A 24,079-nucleotide genomic window follows, 5' to 3' on the forward strand; every position below is an offset into this window, starting at 1 on the left:
ACATTCTGCAAGAGTTGGCATCAAACATATTCCAGATTTCTTCTCAGTAATTTTCTGAAAAATATTCTCAGGCACAACGTCTTGTTCTGGATATAAATTTGACAGTAATCGTGCATGTAAAGCTTCTTTCCAATGCTCGGTCACTTTTCCAATTCTAACATCTTGTAGAAAATTGTTGTAAACTTCATCCTTCGCCTGACGCATATTTTCATGCAGTTCAGCATAATTGAAGTTTAACCATATATTGACGTTGCCAATGCTCCCTAGGCACTTCCTGGTATCTTCATGCGTGAGCATTTTGAACACAGGTTGTCCTTTCACTGGTGTCAGCTGCAGAAGATCTCCGAAAACAATGATGTGTTTGCCACCAAATAACACATCATACTCTGTTTTAAGAACTTCTTGCATTCTCAAATGCACAAAGGCAAGCATGACATTGGAAACCATGCTTACTTCGTCAATGATAAGAAGTTTCATTTTCCTCAAGACTCTTGAAACTTCACAACAAGCATCTCCAGATAACTTGTGGTATTGTAATTTGTTATCATGCTCCACTGGCAGCATCAGTAGACGATGCAAAGTAATACCTTTAATGTTATCAATCAATCAATCAATCAATACATTTATAGAGCGCACTACTCACCCGTAGGGTCTCAAGGCGCTAGGAGGGGGGGGGGTGCCTTTACTGCTCGAACAGCCAGGTCTTGAGCTTCTTCCTGAAGGAGAGGTGGTCTTGGGTCAGGCGCAGGTCGGTCGGGAGGGAGTTCCAGGTCTTGGCGGCCAGGTAGGAGAAGGACCTTCCTCCTGTTGTCGCTCTTCGGATGCGGGGGACGGCGGCGAGGGCGTGGCTGGTTGATCTGAGGTGGCGCTTGGGAGCGTAGAAGTTGATTCGGTTGTTGAGGTAGCTCGGGCCTTGGTCGTGTAGGGCTTTGTGTGCGTGGGTGAGGAGGCGGAAGGTTATTCTTTTGTTGATGGGGAGCCAGTGCAGGTCTCTCAGGTGTCCGGAGATGTGGCTGTTTCGTGGGATGTCGAGGATGAGTCTGGCTGAGGCGTTCTGGATCCGCTGGAGTCTCTTCTGGAGCTTGGCGGTGGTTCCGGCGTAGAGGGTGTTGCCGTAGTCCAGTCGGCTGGTGACGAGGGCCTGGGTGACAGACTTCCTGGTCTCGTTGGGGATCCACCAGAAGATCTTCCGTAGCATGCGCAGGATGTTGAAGCACGACGAGGAGACGGCGTTGACTTGTCTGGTCATGGAGAGGGAGGAGTCCAGGATGAAGCCCAGGTTGCGTGCATGGTCCGTTGGTTTGGGTGCGGTGCCCAGGGCGGGGGGCCACCAGGAGTCGTCCCAGGCGGAGGGCGAGGAGCCCAGGATGAGGACCTCCGTCTTGTCTGAGTTCAGTTTCAGGCGGCTGGTCGTCATCCACTCGGCTACATCTCTCATCCCTTCGTGCAGGTTGGCTCTGGCGGCGGTGGGGTCGTTGGTCAGGGAGAGGATCAGTTGAGTGTCGTCGGCGTAGGAGATTATGTTGAGGTTGTGTTGGCGTGCGATGGCCGCGAGGGGGCTCATGTAGACGTTGAAGAGGGTGGGACTCAGCGAGGATCCTTGAGGGACGCCGCAGATGACTTCGGTGGCCTCTGACTTGTACGGTGGTAGGCGGACTCTCTGTGTTCTTCCGTCGAGGAAGGAGGTGATCCATTCCAGTGCCTTCTCCTGGATTCCGATGTTGCCAAGGCGCTGCACTAGGGTGCGGTGGCAGACAGTGTCGAATGCCGCGGAGAGGTCCAGGAGGATGAGGGCCGCTGTTTCGCCGTTGTCCATCAGGGTTCGGATGTCATCGGTGGCAGCGAAGAGGGCGGTCTCGGTGCTGTGGTTGGCTCGAAAGCCAGACTGTGAGGGGTCGAGGGATCCATTCGTCTCGAGGAAGGCGGCCAGCTGTTTGTTGACGGTCTTTTCGATGACTTTGGCCGGGAACGGGAGGAGCGAGATGGGACGGTAATTCTTGAGTTCGGTGGGGTCCGCTGTAGGTTTCTTGAGTAGAGCGCTGAGTTCGGCGTGCTTCCAGCTCTCAGGGAAGGTGGCGGTGTCGAAGGAGGTGTTGATAATGTCCCGCAGGTGGGGTGCGATGACAACGTCGGCCTTGTTGAAGACGTGGTGAGGGCAGGGGTCGGTCGGAGATCCGGAGTGAATGGAGTTCATCGTGCGGATGGTGTCTTCGGTGCTGATCGGAGTCCAGGCGCGGAGGGTGGTGGTGGGTGGCGATGCTGCGGTTGTGGCGTGCGTTTGTTGGATGCTGAAGCTGTTGTGTATGTCCGCGATCTTGTTGTGGAAGTAGGAGGCGAGGGAGTTGCAGAGGTCTTGCGATGGGGTGATGTCGTTGTTTCCGGCGTTGGGGTTGGAGAGCTCTTTCACGATGTTGAAGAGTTCCTTGCAGTTGTGTGCGTTGTTGTCCAGTCGGTCCTTGTATGCAGTTTTCTTGGTGGCGCGGATCAGTTGGTGGTGTTTCCGGGTGGCGAGCTTGAGGGTGGACATGTTGTTCATTGCTGGTTCCCTTCTCCATACTTTCTCGAGGGCTCGGCAGTTCTTCTTGGAGCTCTTGAGTTCGTCGGTGAACCATGGGTTTTTCTGCTGCCGGGTCTGCTGGGCGGGGTCCTCAGAGGGGCGAGTTCGTCCGCGCAGTTGCTGATCCACTTCGTGAGGTTGTCGGCGGCCTGGCTGGGGTTCGTTGAGCCGGCAGGAGGGTGCTGGCTCAGGGAGGCGGTGAGCTGGTCGGCTGTGATCTTGTTCCAGCTTCTTCGGGCAACCTGTTGCTGGCGGTGGTGGATCGTCGTTCTTTTGATGGTGAAGTGGACACAGCTGTGGTCCGTCCAGTGGAGTCCTGTTGCGTGGCTGAAGGCGATGTCTTTGCTGGATGAGAAGACGGCGTCGAGTGTGTGTCCGGCGAGGTGGGTGGGGGTGGACACCAGCTGCTTGAGTCCGAGGTTGGCGAGGTTGTCGAGCAGGGTGATGGTGTTACGGTCGCTGTTGTTCTCCAGGTGGAAGTTGAGGTCCCCCAGGAGGATGTAGTCGGCGGAGGGGAGGGCGTGCGGGCTGATGAAGTCGGCGATGTCCTCGCTGAATCGTGTGCGTGGTCCCGGGGGTCGGTAGATCAGGGTGCCTCTGAGGGTGGTCTTCGGGTCGGTGTGGATCTGGAAGTGCAGGTGTTCGGCAGTGGTTAGGGTGTCGTCGGTGTTGGTCGTGATGCGGATGGTGTCTCTGTGGATGATGGCGATGCCTCCTCCCGTCTGGTTGGCGGTGCGGTCCCTCCGGGTGATCTTGTAGCCCTCTGGGATGGCGATGGCGATGTCGGGCGCTGAGGAGGCGTTCATCCAGGTCTCCGTGAGGAAGGCGATGTCAGGGGCTGTGGTGTCGAGGAGGTTCCAGATTTCGATGGCGTGTCTGTGGACGGAGCGGGTGTTGAGCAGGATGCACTTGAGGTGGTTGCTGCTGGTGTTCGGCTTGGCGGGTGCTGGTGCAGGGTAGGTCCGGATGCAGGTGAACTTGCAGGCGTGGCAGCTGAAGGGTCCGTGGGTGTGCTTCGGGGTGGCTCGGTGGCATCCCGGGATGCCGCCGGTGTTGAGTGCGATGAGTTTGGCGGCGTTGTAGGTTCGTCGGGTCGGCTTCCGTCGGTGGGGGCCAGGGGTCCTGGCACTGGGCGCGGTCCAGGCGCGGACGGGCGCAGACGGGCTTACCTTTGGCGCGCCTTCGGCGCACAATCGGCGCGCCCGCTGCGCGTCAACGCTGCGCGTTCGCACGGTCGCCATATATGGCGAAGTGCGAGGGGGGGCGGAGCAGCTGGGAGGCGGGAGCGGGGAGGGTACAGAAGGAAAAAAGGGGCGGGGTTAGCGGTGGTGGCAGGAAGCGGGGAGGGAGGGAAAGACGATGGGGACTACAAGCGGGAAAGAGAAGCAGAGTTACAAAAACTTATAAACAATTACAACAATGGACAATTACAACACCAATTACCACAATGAACAACCAGGGGCACAGGGCAAGAAGCGGCGCCCAGGAGCCTGCAGGACAGGCGAGCACGGACCGCGCTGCTCACAGGCAGGGGGCGTGGTCCGCGGCGGCAGCCGGGCAGCGAGGCAGTCAGGCGGGGGAGGCACACACGGCAGCTGGTGGCCGTGCGGCGCGGGGGTGTCCTAGACTAGGTCACACTTACCTGCGTCGCACGGTCGCCATATATGGCCAAGTGCGAGGGGGGGCGGAGCAGCTGGGAGGCGGGAGCGGGGAGGCTACAGAAGGAAAAAAGGGGCGGGGTTAGCGGTGGTGGCGGGAAGCGGGGAGGGAGGGAAAGACGATGGGGACTACAAGCGGGAAAGAGAAGCAGAGTTACAAAAACTTATAAACAATTACAACAATGGACAATTACAACACCAATTACCACAATGAACAACCAGGGGCACAGGGCAAGAAGCGGCGCCCAGGAGCCTGCAGGACAGGTGAGCACGGACCGCGCTGCTCACAGGCAGGGGGCGTGGTCCGCGGCGGCAGCCGGGCAGCGAGGCAGTCAGGCGGGGGAGGCACACGCGGCAGCTGGTGGCCGTGCGGCGTGGGGGTGTCCTAGACTAGGTCACACTCACCTGCGTCGCACGGTCGCCATATATGGCCAAGTGCGAGGGGGGGCGGAGCAGCTGGGAGGTGGGAGCGGGGAGGGTACAGAAGGAAAAAAGGGGCGGGGTTAGCGGTGGTGGCGGGAAGCAGGGAGGGAGGGAAAGACGATGGGGACTACAAGCGGGAAAGAGAAGCAGAGTTACAAAAACATATAAACAATTACAACAATGGACAATTACAACACCAATTACCACAATGAACAACCAGGGGCACAGGGTAGGAAGCGGCGCCCAGGAGCCTGCAGGACAGGCGAGCACGGACCGCGCTGCTCACAGGCAGGGGGCGTGGTCCGCGGCGGCAGCCGGGCAGCGAGACAGTCAGGCGGGGGAGGCACACGCGGCAGCTGGTGGCCGTGCGGCGCGGGGGTGTCCTAGACTACGTGCTGCCAGTCCAGTTGGAGCGGTGACAACACAAGACAGCGATGACTCAGTCCTTTCCTTCAAATAACATGAAATTGCTTTAATGAGGAAACTCTTTCCAGTTCCCGCTTCTCCACTCACGTACAGTCGGACAGGCTTCAACGACGTACATGAGCACTCTTTCTTCTCATGACTTAATCCATGATCAATTTGCTTGGTAACTTCATCATATATTTTCCTCTGCTCAACATTGAGTTGTCTTTCCAAGTCTTCTAAGTTAACCGCATCCTCCTGAGCATGTGCCATGGCTCTTTCCACTTCATTCATGGCAGTGGCAGCTTCATTTTCGATAACAGGTCCTCCTAGTGGATCCTGACTCAATGAAACAGAACTCTGACTGTCCTGAGAACTGTCTCTGGCAATCTCGGCTGCAATCGTTGCTTCCTGCTCGATTTCCGCATTCAACATTTCTACATATTTGGGAAAAGCAGGACATTCTATGGTCTCCTTGGCGGCAGTGAAAGAGTCTTCATAACAGAGGAAATCTCCAAGCAGTTCCTCTTCTGCACGCCAAGGCTTGAAAAGTTGCAAAAGTGCTAAATAGAAAAACTCCTTTTTTTCAGGAGATTCGCCACTCAATTTTCGATGGTTTACCAAGTGGCATTTTCTTTGCTTGACCAGACATCCCTCACTTCCAATTACAGCATACACTCCTTTATCAATATCTTCTTTGATGTTCCTCTTGAATATGTAATTTTGTAGAACCTCATACAGACAAACATTCTCAAGGTGACTGCTTCGATTTGGATAATATGTATCCAACATGTTGGTCTTCAAAATGTCAGTACTGTTTGGCTCCTTTTCCGCCAAATACTCAATTTTCCCGCACAGGTTTCAGAACTCGATTACGCGTTGCAGCAAGACCAAGACTCGCCCAAACGATACTCCTAGATTTGGCATAGAGACTTGCTGAAGACAACCGGTCAGAACATTCGTAAGCTCCGATTTCTCGATGCGACAACATCTTCAGACTGAAACTGTACAACTTCTTACTGAGGCTCTTTTCATGGGAAATGTCCTCCCACATATCCTTCAATTGTCTTTTCTTTTTTGGCGATGTAAGATGTCACATACCGAGCCACAGCCATACAGTTATCAGCCACAAACTGTATATCCATGTTAGCATTCCACATGGACAAAATCACTGGGTTGTAGTCGTTGATGTACTTGGACTCTTCATTCCTCTTCAAATTGTATGTGTTTTTAGGTGATTTCTTCATCACATTATGTCGCAGCGAAGACATCAAACTGTTCACTCTTCCTTTAGAAATCACCGGTCGTGGAAAGGCGAAACGACATTTGGTGTAGAACTTGTCCTTGTTTCTGAATTTACGACGACAGTACTTTCCGCAACGATGGCTTTGGAAGCGTAGAACTTGTTCTCTTAGGCTTTTGTCCTCCTTTGCGTTTGGAACAGCACATGTAGAATACTGTTCTATGAAACTCATCACTAAGTCTTCTGGATCTGTTCCAAATTTAGGTGCATCCTTGATCCACAGCAGCATATATATATGAGGAGCACCTCTTGCTTGGTACTCCTTTCTCCAGAAGAAATCCAACACCTCTCCAAGAGGTGGATTCTTCTTATTCATGATGAAAGACATCATAGCTTCAAATCTATGATTAAAGTACCTGCATACATTCACTGGATCCAAAGAGCACAGTTCTCCGGGTGTCTTGAATTCGATGTTTTCGATGTTTCCATTTGCCTCTCGTAGAAATTCAAGTAAGTCTTCCCAGCCATACTCGGCACAGCTCAGAGTAAGGAACCATGTGGGAGTTCCTAAGTTCCTCAGCATACATTTTAAATCACCATGACGACGGTACCAGTACTCATTAGTACCACGCTGACACGCCATGAGATTAATCAGGTCACAATCCAAAATACTGTCTTGGACATTGACTTTATCCATAAAGTCACTTGCCAAGATGTTTTGCATCTGTATACCACTTTTCAAGATGTGGTTCACTGCATATGACAGTCCAGACAGATCGCTTTCAAACAGGAGATGAAACAAATAGGGAATGCATTGTCGAAACCTAGCATCTTCTGCATACAATCGTAAAGTCCGGTATTCAGAAGCAGGAATTTGATGAGGTCGCTCATCATATCTTCCTCCTTGACCTGTTGGAAATAGCTGTGGGAAACACCGAGCTTCCAAACTTTCCTCCCAGACACTAATGGGACTCCCTTTGGCTTGTTTCATTTGAAACAACTCAATAGCATTCCCCATGACTTCCTTGGAATGCAAAGGATGAACACTATAATGTTCATATATTTCTTCACTTTTAGAGGGTTCTACTTTCTCAATTTGACCAGCACACAAATCGCTATCCTCTTCCTCACTTACTTCCTCTTCTGCAACATATACATTCTTATAGTACTTATTATTTTTTTTCAAATACAATGTTGCCTTTTTCACTTTCCTAACATCTACTAAATCTTGCCATATTTTCTTATTCTTTGTCGGAACCCCATTAACTAAGATAACCAGAGGTTCCTCTTCCACTTTATCTACTCCAATTGTGTTAATGTTTTTCTTCAAATCTAGAGGCAAATAAACAACTCTTCCCTTTAATCCTCTCTGTAAATCTGATGGAGGCCATTTCCCTGTCTTTGGCTCCATTCTTACAATAGCCTGAAAGGGATGGATACTTTGAATCAAAATAGATTCATAAGTATTTAAATCCTTCAATTCAGAAGTAATCTCAACCAATTCCAGATTATTATGAACCGCTCTAGCAGGCATCTGGTTTTGATTTAATTTATTACAACAATAAGTACACACACGTTGATCCGATCCCAAATCAAAACAATTTTCTACCATCAAGTATGTTGCGAAATCCTTTCATTCACTATTATTTTCCCTTTCACTTTTTGCATATAAATCCACTAACTTAGTCTGATTCTTATAATAAGTGCGTCGACAACACACACAAGTGAAATTAGGCCTCTCACTTGATTTCACCTGAAACGTGGCAATTTCCTTCTGAAAATTATCTGTACTGGAAACCTGTACACTATCTTCCACATTACCCTCTTCTTCTGGGTCAATTTCAACATTCTCCTCTTTACTTCCAAAGTAACAAAACTCAATTTCTTCACACATATTCTTCACATCTATTTCAGAACCATGCAAAAGAGCAGCGCATAATTGTTTAAGCATAACTGCTGGACTCTTAGCATAATACAACATTCTAACTAATTTCCTCACTTTATTATGATGCACTGCTAGCATCCTGAAATGATGAAAAACACTCTGGCATACTCTCCTGGAAAGACAAGCCAGTGAATGACCATGCAAACCTGTCACTTCTCTCACTCTGCAAGGATCTAATTCTTGCAACAACTTCATTTTCTGCTTCAAACTTTTCTTATTAAATGTCCGTACAAAATCACAAAGCAAATTGATGGAATCCTGTCGCACACTGCAAATACTACTACACTTCCAGGTGTACACAGGTCCCTTAGGACGTCTTCCTAAAACCTCATTACCTAACATCTCTTCTGCCTCTGTTGTCACAAGTTTTTCTTTTTCAACTGGACAACCATCTTTCACCTCATAAGCTCGACCGCTGGTGTCAACTGCATGCACCAAATCATTATCCTGGAAATAACTCTCCTCATTGAAAAATGCCTCACAACTTGAACTATGCATCCATTCTCCGGAAAAAACCACAAAAATTACTACGATTAACTGTTCTCTTCCATCTACTATTTCTTTTGAAATCATAAATTGCCTTGTTTAGCTTTCTAATTCTATTGATTATCAAAATAAATAACTTTCGTTTAATTTCAAATGCCTGATCAATAACTTTCTCAACTTTTTTTTTTCTCTTATAAAAAACAACTTTCTGTTGACCTTTCTTAATATTTTTTAACAAATTGCCAATTATCCTGTTGCGGAACATTCGTTTACGAATGTCCCTAAACTGTTGTTTCCTTCTACTATCATGCACAGAGTTATCTCTTGCTCTAGCAGTAACATTTTTGACTGGCCTTTCCTTTCCGTTTAAATTGCTTCTCTTTTTCTGGACAAAAACATTTTCTGTAGTACTACTTTTTTTTCTAGAAATGTTTCTTATGAATGTTTTCGTGGTCTTACCCGGTGCTTTCTTGGTGACTTGACGATTTTTTATTGTAGAGGACTGCTGCAGTAAATGATGGACCTGCTGTCTTTGACGTTTTGTAGCCTTTCTCATTCTATCCTTAGTTGGCATTCTCAAAATTTGAAATGATCTGCAGTTGAATCTGTGGTAAAATATAATAAAAAATGTTATTAACCACTATTACCAAACAGTAAATCAATAACAGTCATCAAAAACTTAACACACTACTTGACATTTTTACATAGAATATTTTTTAGTGCTCTGACAAATTTAGAATACACAAATATCAGAAAAGAAATGGAATTCTTATTCATTTTACCTGTCCTGTTTTATATGTGAATCTGATCTAATTTTATGAGCATATTTTAATATTTTATTGAAGACACTACACATAACCTGTTTTTGAAGGTGTGTTTAATTTTAAATGAAACGGTTTACATTTTTACTTTTCATTTATTGTAAATTTTAAAAATAAATGTTTATAGTTCCATAGGCTCAAGCAGGTCAGCTTCCCACCCTATGCCATACAATTCTGACAAATCGGCATCCTCATCATGTTCTTCATCATCCTCAGGATTTAAATCATCCAAGGGATCTACTTCCACTGACGTATCAATTACAAGTTCAATGATGAGGTCGAGATCAACTGATTGCTGATTGTCACTCATGGTTGATGCTGTCGTTATCTTTAAAGAAAGAGAACAACAATGAGATGTTGCAGAGTAAGAGACAAATCTCAGAGATTATAATAGTAAAATTGTTTAATAAGAGTAACATTTTGCAGCTATTATTTAGCCATGTCCAGCGATGCTGAGGAGGTGAGGCCTATGTCCAACTTTTCAGTGAACAGGACTCATCTCTTCTTAACCTTGGATAAGCCTCACCGACTCTGTGTCCCCTGCTCATACTTAAATGTACAGGAGCAGATTTATGCTAAGTGGCGCATCCCCACGGATGCACCAGTTAATGTGCACCGCTGCACTGCCACCCATAGTGTGCCGCATTTACAATGTGGAGCACCATTGAGCAAAAACAGCACAGATGCGTCACACATCTGTGCCGCAAAAGCAGCACATTGCAGGAATCTTGCATAAGCGCGACATGTCTACTGCAATGCACAGGAGGAAGCCTCACATTGCATGGTGCATCACTTCTTATGCCTGTTTCAAACAGGCGTAAGGATTTGATTCAGCAATGCTATAAAGCTGAGTCAGTGAAATCTTCTAAATTTCACTGTGTTAGTTTTACAGGGCTTTCATGCAAATTAATGCATACCTTGCAACAAAACACCTATATGAAAACTGACGCAGGTTTCATGTGGCACAGGACTTTACAGCATGACACATCTGCCTAGATGCATCAAGTTATAAATATGTCGCCACATAGCAAATCTTTTGCACCGCCGCTGCGTCACAAAAGTGACGCAAAAGAGACATACACCTATCATAAATCTGTCCCTAACATTTTAAATGATTGATTCAAGATTACGATAAAGTGTGGCCTATCCAGAGATTTGTTTGAGGTGAGGCCTACTCAGGGTTGCAGATGAAATTTACGCTTGTTGAAGAGTAAAGAGGAGATAATACATGTGAAGGTCTACCAATGAAGTAAGTCATATCCACTTCACTCTTGAACAAAGGCCAGATCTCTTCTGTGTCCGTGGACAGGCCTAAACCTCATCTGCACAATTTCATTCGTAAACTTAGGAAACACAGGTGATGTAATTGAAAAATGTGGAGTTTCTTTTCCTCATTTCACAATCACATCACCTGTGTTTCCTTTGCTTAGGTATCTCATAGTGCAGATGGAGTCTAGCATATCAAAGAGTACACAGAAGTTCAGCAGTGTATACAACAATTTTGACATTTACAGAAGATTCAGCTTCTTATCTTGTTGGAGATGAAGTGAGACCTGTCTTGCAACATGATGCATCTTTTGCATCACTGCTGCATCGGTTTCATGTGGCACGGGACTTTACAGCATGACACATCTGCCTAGATGCATCAAGTTGTAAATATGTCGCCACATAGCAAATCTTTTGCACCGCCGCTGCGTCACAAAAGTGACGCACAGTGACGCAAAAGAGGCATACACCTATCATAAATCTGTCCCTAACATTTTAAATGCTTGATTCAGGATGACGATAAGGTGTGGCCTATCCAGAGGTTTGTTTAAGGTGAGGCCTACTCAGGGTTGCAGATAAAATTTACGCTTGTTGAAGAGTACAGAGGAGATAATACATGTGAAGGCCTACCAATGAAGTAAGTCATGTCCACTTCACTCTTGAACAAAGGCCAGACCTCTTCTGTGTCCGTGGACAGACCTAAACCTCATCTGCACAATGTCATTCGTAAACTTAGGAAACACAGGTGATGTAATTGAAAAATGTGGAGTTTCTTTTCCTCATTTCACAATCACATCACCTGTGTTTCCTTTGCTTAGGTATCTCATAGTGCAGATGGACTCTAGCATATCAAAGAGTACACATAAGTTGAGCAGTGTATACAACAATTTTGACATTTACAGAGGATTCAGCTTCTTATCTTGTTGGAGATGAAATGAGGCCTGTCTTGCAACATGGTGCATGTTTTGCATCACTGCTGCATCGGTTTCATGTGGCACGGGACTTTACAGCATGACACATCTGCCTAGATGCATCAAGTTGTAAATATGTCGCCACATAGCAAATATTTTGCACCGCCGCTGCGTCATAAAAGTCACACACAGTGACGCAAAATAAGCTTACACCTATCATAAATCTGTCCCTAACATTTTAAATGATTGATTCAGGATGACGATAAAGTGTGGCCTATCCAGAGGTTTGTTTGAGGTGAGGCCTACTCAGGGTTTCAGATGAAATTTACGCTAGTTGAAGAGTACAGAGGAGATAATACATGTGAAAGCCTACCAATGAAGTAAGTCATGTCCACTTCACTCTTGAACAAAGGCCAGACCACTTCTGTGTCCGTGGACAGACCTAAACCTCATCTGCACAATGTCATTCGTAAACTTAGGAAACACAGGTGATGTAATTGAAAAATGTGGAGTTTCTTTTCCTCATTTCACAATCACATCACCTGTGTTTCCTTTGCTTAGGTATCTCATAGTGCAGATGGACTCTAGCATATCAAAGAGTACACATAAGTTGAGCAGTGTATACAACAATTTTGACATTTACAGAAGATTCAGCTTCTTATCTTGTTGGAGATGAAATGAGGCCTGTCTTGCAACATGGTGCATGTTTTGCATCACTGCTGCATCGGTTTCATGTGGCACGGGACTTTACAGCATGACACATCTGCCTAGATGCATCAAGTTGTAAATATGTCGCCACATAGCAAATATTTTGCCAAGCCGCTGCGTCACAAAAGTCACACACAGTGACGCAAAATAATCTTACACCTATCAAAAATCTGTCCCTAACATTTTAAATGATTGATTCAGGATGACGATAAAGTGTGGCCTATCCAGAGGTTTGTTTGAGGTGAGGCCTACTCAGGGTTGCAGATGAAATTTACGCTTGTTGAAGAGTACAGAGGAGATAATACATGTGAAGGCCTACCAATGAAGTAAGTCATGTCCACTTCACTCTTGAACAAAGGCCAGACCTCTTCTGTGTCCGTGAACAGACCTAAACCTCATCTGCACAATGTCATTCGTAAACTTAGGAAACACAGGTGATGTAATTGAAAAATGTGGAGTTTCTTTTCCTCATTTCACAATCACATCACCTGTGTTTCCTTTGCTTAGGTATCTCATAGTGCAGATGGACTCTAGCATATCAAAGAGTACACATAAGTTGAGCAGTGTATACAACAATTTTGACATTTACAGAAGATTCAGCTTCTTATCTTGTTGGAGATGAAATGAGGCCTGTCTTGCAACATGGTGCATGTTTTGCATCACTGCTGCATCGGTTTCATGTGGCACGGGACTTTACATCATGACACATCTGCCTAGATGCATCAAGTTGTAAATATGTCGCCACATAGCAAATATTTTGCACCGCCGCTGCGTAATAAAAGTCACACACAGTGACGCAAAATAAGCTTACACCTATCATAAATCTGTCCCTAACATTTTAAATGATTGATTCAGGATGACGATAAGGTGTGGCCTATCCAGAGGTTTGTTTGAGGTGAGGCCTACTCAGGGTTTCAGATGAAATTTACGCTTGTTGAAGAGTACAGAGGAGATAATACATGTAAAGGCCTACCAATGAAGTAAGTCATGTCCACTTCACTCTTGAACAAAGGCCAGACCTTTTCTGTGTCCGTGGACAGACCTAAACCTCATCTGCACAATGTCATTCGTAAACTTAGGAAACACAGGTGATGTAATTGAAAAATGTGGAGTTTCTTTTCCTCATTTCACAATCACATCACCTGTGTTTCCTTTGCTTAGGTATCTCATAGTGCAGATGGACTCTAGCATATCAAAGAGTACACATAAGTTGAGCAGTGTATACAACAATTTTGACATTTACAGAAGATTCAGCTTCTTATCTTGTTGGAGATGAAATGAGGCCTGTCTTGCAACATGGTGCATGTTTTGCATCACTGCTGCATCGGTTTCATGTGGCACGGGACTTTACAGCATGACACATCTGCCTAGATGCATCAAGTTGTAAATATGTCGCCACATAGCAAATATTTTGCACCGCCGCTGCGTCATAAAAGTCACACACAGTGACGCAAAATAAGCTTACACCTATCATAAATCTGTCCCTAACATTTTAAATGATTGATTCAGGATGACGATAAAGTGTGGCCTATCCAGAGGTTTGTTTGAGGTGAGGCCTACTCAGGGTTTCAGATGAAATTTACGCTTGTTGAAGAGTACAGAGGAGATAATACATGTGAAGGCCTACCAATGAAGTAAGTCATGTCCACTTCACTCTTGAACAAAGGCCAGACCTTTTCTGTGTCCGTGGACAGACCTAAACCTCATCTGCACAATGTCATTCGTAAACTTAAGAAACACAGGTGATGTAATTGAAAAATGTGGAGTTTCTTTTCCTCATTTCACAATCACATCACCTGTGTTTCCTTTGCTTAGGTATCTCATAGTGCAGATGGACTCTAGCATATCAAAGAGTACACATAAGTTGAGCAGTGTATACAACAATTTTGACATTTACAGAAGATTCAGCTTCTTATCTTGTTGGAGATGAAATGAGGCCTGTCTTGCAACATGGTGCATGTTTTGCATCACTGCTGCATCGGTTTCATGTGGCACGGGACTTTACAGCATGACACATCTGCCTAGATGCATCAAGTTGTAAATATGTCGCCACATAGCAAATATTTTGCACCGCCGCTGCGTCATAAAAGTCACACACAGTGACGCAAAATAAGCTTACACCTATCATAAATCTGTCCCTAACATTTTAAATGATTGATTCAGGATGACAATAAGTGTGGCCTATCCAGAGGTTTGTTTGAGGTGAGGCCTACTCAGGGTTGCAGATGAAATTTACGCTTGTTGAAGAGTACAGAGGAGATAATACATGTGAAGGCCTACCAATGAAGTAAGTCATGTCCACTTCACTCTTAACAAAGGCCAGACCTCTTCTGTGTCCGTGGACAGACCTAAACCTCATCTGCACAATGTCATTCGTAAACTTAGGAAACACAGGTGATGTAATTGAAAAATGTGGAGTTTCTTTTCCTCATTTCACAATCACATCACCTGTGTTTCCTTTGCTTAGGTATCTCATAGTGCAGATGGACTCTAGCATATCAAAGAGTACACATAAGTTGAGCAGTGTATACAACAATTTTGACATTTACAGAAGATTCAGCTTCTTATCTTGTTGGAGATGAAATGAGGCCTGTCTTGCAACATGGTGCATCTTTTGCATCACTGCTGCATCGGTTTCATGTGCCACGGGACTTTACAGCATGACACATCTGCCTAAATGCATCAAGTTGTAAATATGTCACCACATAGCAAATCTTTTGCACCGCCGCTGCATCACAAAAGTGACGCACAGTGACGCAAAAGAGGCATACACCTATCATAAATCGTTTTTTTTAAGCCCTTGCTCCATTTTTAGATCACTTTTAACATGGCTATGTAAGTCAAATAATCAAGATCTAAATTTGCCAAGCACAGATGGGGGCGTATTTACAAGGACCTTGCACCACAGGGAAAGGTCTTAAATTAAAATGGGAAAAATAACATCAGAGAGACTCAAAGGCCTTATAAATATGCCCCAAGCAACCTATGAACCTCTAGCATTACATATCAACAAACCTAATTGATTTCAAAAAATGTTTTTAAACACAACTTGTAAAGCAATTATATTCATACATTCATGGGGAAGTTACTTAAAATACCCTAAGACACATGAAACCGTTTTTTTTAAGCCCTTGCTCCATTTTTAGATCACTTTTAACATGGCTATGTAAGTCAAATAATCAAGATCTAAATTTGCCAAGCACAGATGGGGGCGTATTTACAAGGACCTTGCACCACAGGGAAAGGTCTTAAATTAAAATGGGAAAAATAACATCAGAGAGACACAAAGGCCTTATAAATATGCCCCAAGCAACCTATGAAGCTCTAGCAGTACATATCAAGAAACCTAATTTTTTTCATAAATCGTTTTTAAACACAACAACTAAATCAATTAGATACCTACATTCAAGGGGAAATGACTTAAAATGGCCTAAGACACATGAAAGCGTTTTTTTAAGTCCCTTGCAACATTTTTGGGTCACTTTTAACATGGCTATGTTAGTCAAAGAATTAAAATCTAAATTTGCCAAGCACAGATGGGGGCATATTTACAAGGACCTTGCACCACGGGGAAAGGTCTTAAATTAAAATGGGAAAAATTACATCAAAGGAAGTCAAAAGCCTTGAAAATATGCCCCAAGCAACCTATGAAACTCTAGCAGTACATATCAAGAAACCTAATTGATTTCAAAAAACGTTTTTAAACACATCTTGTAAATCAATTATATTCATACATACATGGGGAAGTGAGTTAAAATACCCTAAGACACATGAAAGCATTTTTGTAAGACCCTTGCACTTTTTTTGCATCACTTTTAACATGGCTATGTAACACAAAGAAACAAAATCTATTTGTAAAACACTTGACACAAAGCAACATTTTAAATACACAACTTTCTTCATAATTATCTCCCTAAACCATACTATTCTCTACCTAAATTAAATGAATCTTTTCTCACCTTAGCAAATACGTTATGAGTATAAAACAGTCTCAGAAACACACCAAATTGTCTTTAGCAGAGCAAAAGGTATGCACTCCAGAGTCTGCAGCTATGAAAAGCACAGAAATGCTGTAACTCATCACACATATCTCTCATGTCACCCAATCAAAACTCTTCCCTCACTTTTTTCAAATCAACACCCTTCCCCCCTCTGGCCTTTCTGCCTTTTTTGCATAGCAACCACCTCCTGAAAGACCTCTCATGTTTGCAAGTTCACACAACAATGTTTCACTTGAACTCTGAACTCTCAGTGCACCTGCGTATCCAGTGCAATCTTTCATTAAATGATTTTTTCTTGACCATTCAAATTACATCTTTCAAACAACACATCCATGCACCCTAACTTTCTGTTTTCAGCAATCAAAATCCACCAATCACTGCTACTGCTTCCTTAACACAGAAACTCCACAGTTTTTTTCATTTTAAACTCCTATTTTTCCAACTGCCATTTCATTGCCACACTTCATCTGACTGCAGCAGAACCTTCTCTCACCATGTTTTCTGTCTGGATTGTTGGACATAGTTACATCTACTGGGCTCAAAGGTATGCTGAGAACAGAAATTTACCTAACCTCAATTTACAAGATGTGGAAATTAAGTGGTTTGGCCACAGAGGATTAAAATGTCACCAATTGATACCATTGGTGAAAACCTTTATGCATTTGCCAAAACCTGACCTGTTAATTGTGCACTGTGGAGGTAATGACTTGGGCACTTTGACTGGTGTAGGTCTGGAAATGCTTTTAAAGGACACCTTTGAGCAATTGATGGCACTTTTTCCTCAAACTGCCTTGGTATATTCAAATATATGCCAAAGACAGAAATGGAGGTGGTCGAACCAATTTTGTCCACAAATTGAGAAGTCGAGGAAGCATGTAAACAAATCTGTTTCAGCTTACATGAGAGACCATGGAATGGGCTCCATGTACAACAATAACTTGCGTTACTACATGCAAGATATCTACAGAGGAGATGGAGTTCACTTCTCAGATGAGGGCAACAGAGTTTTCATTTTGAATTTAAGACTGTGCATTGGTACCTACTTATAAGTACCTAAATGTACCATAAACCCAAAAGCTCTTCTCAGAGCTACCCTACATCTGATCACTCACAATTATTATTTTACTCTAACTTTTTTCACAAATTTTCAACAAAGTACGCTCCCCGGAGCGCTACCCGGTACGCGAACCGGAAGCTAACCGCGCGAAATTTTTAAAAAAAATGTTTTTTTTCCGCACATATGGGCCTCCTCAGCCACCCTCAGAAAACCTAGGGGGTCAAGATACGTCTACCGTGCCCCCTTCTACCCATTCTGAACATTATTTGCCCTCCATCTTGTATTTTAATTCGACCGAAACACAAAATGGTGGACTCCCGTAACGCTGCAGGTTCGCGTACCGGGGCGCTCACCGGGAAGCGCTCCATCAAAAAAGGTGGGAAAGTAATTTACAGAAGAAACCCTGGAGACACTTTCACCAAATATAGATTTGCTCATACTACATACCAATCCCTACCATTTTCACAAATTTGGTTGGAATTCCATTTAGCCATTTAGCCTGTAGACCTCTCTAAATACCCTGAGGTAAATTACTTCACAAAACACATCTGAAGTGTTGGAATTCACAACCAATTAAAATGTTACTTTCATTTTCTATTTTTTTTTACCTGACATTTGATTGGTTATGTACCTGAATATATATAAAGGAAGAGAAGGAAACACAGCCATTTTGACTACTACTTCCTGGTGTACATTTCAATAGGATTTTCACTAATAACTTCAACTTCTTTGTAAAGGTAAGTTGTTATTTTAAAAACTGAAGTATATTGTGCACTTTAAGTTAATATGGTAAACTTTTTCTGATAGTTATATACTATCCCTCTGTAGTAGTTATAGATTTAGATATACTTCTCTGTTATAGTTATGGATGGAGTTACGCTTCTCTTTTATAATTATGAATTTACTTACGTTAAATCACATACACTTTTTTATATTCCTACTTCCACTCTGATACTATACACTGCCCAAAGATAAATTCACTGTTAAAAACTGCCTATCTAAAATTAATCCCAACAGTGCCCTATCTCTACTAATATATATTTTATGCAAATTTCAGACAAAATGGAAGGCGAACAGAAAGTTTCATTTGAAATTGTCCTTGCAGAGACCAACCAAGAAATCATTGATCCAAATGACATTGAATTTATGGATGAAACTTGGGACCAAGAACTACTGCAATGTGTGCAATCAGTAGATGTCCTCCTTGAAAATGAGGACATTTTACACACTCAAACATTACAAGCTATGTTCAATGAAAATAACGACATTTCAGACAGTGAAATATTAGACATTTTATTAAATTTTGAAACACAATGACAATAATAAATAATTGCTTAAAAAATAAAGAAATAAAAAAAATCAACAAAACAAACAATCAATTAACATACAATATTTGAAAAGTCTATCATTCTTTTTTCCTTATAGTACGCTCCCCAGAGCGCTTCCCGGTGCGTGTACCGGGCGCTCCCCACGCAAAAAAAACACTTTTTTTTTTTTTTTTGCCCCGCGGGGCCCTTTTAAAGCCTCCACATCAAACCTAGGGGGTCAGGGAGGATCTACTATGCCCCCTTATGGTCATTTCCCCCTTTGTTTTGGCCTCCTCTTGTCTCTCGATCCTACCGAGAGACAAGATGGCGGCCGCTCCGCACTGTTTAGAATGTTGACAGACACCGGAGAGCCAATCAGCTTCGCTACGCGAAGTTCCGTTACGTTCCGGAGCGCGCTTACAGATATATATCTTTTTTTGAACGTTAATTTATCAAAATCCACTGGATCACATATATTGAGACCTAGCAAAGGCACATCGGGCTAACAGTCCCTACAATTTTGCCAAGTTTCGTGCAAATCCATTCAGCCGTTCGGGCTAAAAGTGAGGCCAACCGCCAATGGAAATTAACATTGGAAAAACGCGTTTTGGGACCCCCCTTTTTTCTCGGCCCCCCCTTGACGAAACCCCCCCATATTTTCAGGGGCTGCTCAGAAACAAAATGTTCCATTGTCCTGAAAATTTCAGCCAATTCCGTCCACAAACGCCAAAGTTATTAGACATAGAATTTTCAAAAATCCCATAGAGAAAAAATCCTAACTATATATACCTACTGGCGACCACCAGTAGGTAATATATATATATATATATATATATATATATATATATATGTCTTGCACGTCCGTCCTGGATGTAGTTATTCTGAATTCTAAATTGCCTCTTGAGTGCCCATCCTTTCTGAGTCTTGGCCATCTTGTTCACTTGTGCAGGCTTCTCCATTGGATCACTATTCTCTTCTGACTTCCTGTGTGATCCTGGCCAGCGCTGTACTCCTCTTTCTGCTTATGTTTTCCACCCAGTCGCCAGTCCTTGCCCATGTCCCTGACTGTGTTCCAGACATAATCCCAGACAGTCCCTGACACAGGAAGCCAGCCAACAAGCCCTTGGAGATCACTTGGAGTGAAGGCAGTGTCCATCAGATTTTTATATAATTTTAGACACCAAAATGCAGACAATTCGATGAGTATAACCAGAGTAATCGATTTTTTAATAGAAAAATAATTCAGTGCATTTCCCTCATGCAAAACTATAACGTTGTGGTCAATGGGAAAAAACACTAGTGACACTCAGTCACTTGCAGATCGAGTCCCGTGGAAACCACTGGGGGTAAGGTGATGCGAGTCCCAGGACCAGGCTCGGACAATCAGTTGAATTTTGCCTGGCTTGTAGGGCCCAGGTGCAGAGTTGTCGTGGCAGTCCTTGGTGCAGAACGCTGGAGCCACGGTTGCTGGTTTTGCTGCCTGGATGGTGATGGAGTGGAAAGAGAGGCAAAATCTCAACAAAAGGGCTGCAGAGGCATCATGTTGAAGGTGCTGTAGCATTCCCTGGAGGCACAACATCGAACAAAGGTAGTGGTCCCCTGATTGGTCACCAGCAAGCCTTAGTAGTAGCAAACACAGCTTTTGGTTACTTTGATGTCCTGGAGTCCAGGGGAAAATGATAGCTGCCTGAAACTTGCTGGATGTCAGGACTACATTTCTTTCAATGCACTAGACCATTTTCTTTTGGCTGATTGCTCAGTGGGCCCAATGACCAGTGATTGTCTGGTTTCAGGAGCGTGCTTTTCCTGCAGGCTGTAAGCAATTAGTAACCCAGGTCCAAGGGCATTCTGGAGTTGCCTTTGGCTTGCAGAGAGATTCTTCTTTCCTTTGGAGCAAAACTATGGTCCAGGATGATTCGTGGTTGTGCAGGTACAGGGTGGTTGCCACAGGTGCATATTATTGCGCCTTTGCTTTGCATAGGTCCTCACAGCTGTACAGACCAGGTAGCCCACTCTAGGGGTGTGGTTAGCCTTCTGGGAGTGTATTCCTTCTGATTATCTAATTTTCCAGTCATCCCAGGTGCAATTGTGCCTGGGGACAGGGCGTTGGCTCCTTCTTCCTTTGGGAGGAAGCCCATTTGCCTATCAGAGGTGGTGGAAGCTTTGATGCTCACTGCCTTGATGTGCCACTTCACTAGCCATCATGCTGGGGGGGAATGATTCTCCCACCCATGCATGCCATTGTTTGTAACTACTGGGAGTGTTCACACCTTCTGGCAGGGGATAAGATTCTTGTCTCGGCAACTGCAGACTGTCAGCCAGGGCACAGGAACCGACTGGGGCAACCAGATGGGCAACCACTAAGGTAGCCACCTGGGTGCATGCTACATCAAATCTGACTTTGGAAAAAAGTGAGATTTGATCGGCCACGCTGTTTGATATCCAACATGCCACTTTTCAGTGGGGGGCATAATGGAGCTGCCAACCTTGGGGTGCCTGGGTTTCAGTCCATGTTAACTCCCATGCCCTGGGTACCATTGGTACCACTTACCAGAGATTTAAAAGGGGGTTGAAATCCTTGCCAATTGGTGTTAACAATTCACATGCATCATATTTTAGGGAGAGAGCACCAGCACTGGGGGCTTCATAGGAGGCTCCAGTGCACTTTCAGAGGAATAATCATCAAAATTGGGAAAGAAAATGTGGGGGAAACCATACAAAAAAGGCACTTTCTTACACTGCATTTGTACATCTCTGCCACCATGGTACAGATCTCTGCACAGAAATGATAGGAGAGGCAGCCGTCGCTGGCCTTAGGTTTGTGCATTACATTTTATAATACAAGTACTTACTATTTATGTGCTACAAAATGCAATTTGTGAATTCATGCTTTACATTTATTGTAGTACTGTAGAGCAGGAAATTTAACCCAGAAGCCTGTCTTTCTCCATATTTAATACAATGTATAATTTTCAAATGAATGTGAACACATATAATTACCATCTCTCTCATGTTTGGTCTTTGGCTTAGTGTTTACTTTAAATCCCAGCGACCTAGACTCTAATTTTTATTCTGGTCCTTAACAACAATCATGCCATCCAGGGCAAATTACTTTGTATCCTTGTACCTAAAATTGTGAAGGAATAAAATGTATGTATTGGTGAGATAAAAAATTATTGTGAAGTGTGGCTTAAAAATAACTGATGTCCCAGACCGCTTATGCAATGCTGGTTTATATCCAGCAGGTCAAGAGTGAGGCACTTCTGCTACAATAGAAATGTTCTGTCTAAAGTGCATTGCTCCTCCCTGGGGCTAGATTCACGCTTTAATGTTTCCACCTTGTTTAAAGGTGGGTGGATCTGTGATTAATTTGAGCCGGTACTCGCCACTGGCACTTAATTTGTCAACTCCAGCACTTATGACAGTCTGCCACATGATGTCACTGTTTATCAACTTTCAGGAAAAGCACAACAACAGTTATTTATTAATTTATTATGCATTAAAAGTGACTAATACCTGACACCCAAGTCATTCTTATAGCTTTGGTTACCAGGGACTTTGTAAATTATCACACTTGTAGGAATATGATGGTTAGTAGTTGTGTTGGTACTGTCATTGGCAGCACTGGTATAGGTAATGACTTGAGCAAGCTACATCGGCTTCCTGAAGTGGGCACAGGCACGTAGGTCCATTGTTATCATTATTTAACTCAACACAGCAAGACACTTTGCTTCACAGTCCTTCGTAAAACGACAGGAATATGCTATATCTATCAAGGTATGGCGCATTCCTGCTCTCTGCCTGCTCTGATGCAAAAACTGCTGCCTTGTGCCACTGCACGCTCCCTTGCACCATGGTACAAAGAGGAAAAAATTAGGAGATATAAAGATATTTCTCCTCGTAGTGCCACTCCTGGGAAGGCATAGCCTTCTGCGCACATTCCCAGGTCTACCTGTATTGGTAAATCTGGGAATGCTGCAGAATCCATAGGTGGATGCATGGGATCACCCACCCTCCACCCATGGAACGCATCCCTGGAGCAGAGTTACACTGCCTTGCATTACCTTACGCTGCCTTGCAAGCCTTTCCTGAATTGGTCAATTTCACGATAGGTTTTGCGCCTCCCTACGCCCCCTTGCATGGTGCTTCATTGTTTACAAATTAAGCACTGGTGCGGATGTGGGAGATCTGCCAAAAAGTGGTAGATACCACGTCTGCATGTTTACAAACGCACAGATGTCACTGGTATTACAAATACTGCACATGGGATCCCCACAACTTTTTGGTGGATGCTCCACACCGTCAAACTCTATATAAGGGATCCCCACAACTTTTTGGTGCATACTCCGCACTGTCAAACTCTATATAAGGCCCTTTATCATTTACTTTTACTCGGCCGCTTTTAGGACTCACCCCTACCCTCTACTTTGCCTCCCGCTTTCTCTCATTCCTCGCAGATCTCCCTCAGTTTCCAGGTCCTGTGCTGTGCTCTGTCGAATTAACACCTTTAAAACATATATCTTAAGTTCATAACGTGTGTGATGAAATATTCTAAATTGCATGCATTACTGTAATCGATTTCACTCACCGGTCACTGAGTCTGCGTTCGGGATCATCACATTCAATGTTCTTTGACCCTTTGTAGATGAGCAGTGCTGCCACTATGAGCTGCAGGCTGATCGAAATGCCCTGCAACATTAACGTGACAGTATTTCATACATGGGGCAAGAAGGGAAATCGTATAATAAGCTGTACATTTTACATCATGTTGGCCATCTGCACTAGACTAACTCGAAAGTGAACTAACAACAAATTAGACTTTGGCTGCAAACAGTATCATGTTCTTGTTCATGTTATATGTTTTTATAAATCATCTTTTTTACACTCGCAATGCCAGAATTATTTCGGAATGGAAAGAAACAGCGTGAAGGTGAAGTCAGAGGTTTTTACTTGTCTAGAACGCAGTTGTCCTCAACTATATATTCAATGGGCCTCATTTATGAGGCCTTGCGTGAGTTTTGCGCTTCCGATGCGTCACTTTTTGTGACGCATCGGCGGCGTAAAACTTGCCTCCTGATGCGCACTATTTACAAAGTGACGCATCTAAGCAGATGCGTCACTTTGTAAACCCCTGCGCTACATTATACCTGCGTCAGGTATAATGCACGCAAAAAGCCTCGTAATAGTGACACAGTAAAATCTATGAGATTTCACTGCGTCACTTTTAGGACGCTGTTGCGTCAAAATCTTGCGCCTGTCTCACAGCAGGCGTAAGACTGACGCAAGCCCTT

At 44.2% G+C, this 24,079-nt stretch overlaps 1 protein-coding gene across 1 annotated transcript in view; it reads right to left on the reverse strand.

Moving 5' to 3' along the window:
* The window catches only part of LOC144798676 (ninjurin-1-like), a 366,520-nt gene that overhangs the window by 84,819 nt on the left and 257,622 nt on the right, over positions 1 to 24,079 (reverse strand). Inside the window, exon 3 of the mRNA XM_078669658.1 lies at positions 23,377 to 23,477. Coding sequence (XP_078525784.1) covers positions 23,377 to 23,477 — 101 coding nt within the window. The remainder of the gene's footprint in view (positions 1 to 23,376; positions 23,478 to 24,079) is intronic.

Source organism: Lissotriton helveticus, chromosome 12, assembly GCF_964261635.1.
Source record: "Lissotriton helveticus chromosome 12, aLisHel1.1, whole genome shotgun sequence".
In the NCBI taxonomy this organism is placed as follows: Eukaryota; Metazoa; Chordata; class Amphibia; order Caudata; family Salamandridae; genus Lissotriton; species Lissotriton helveticus.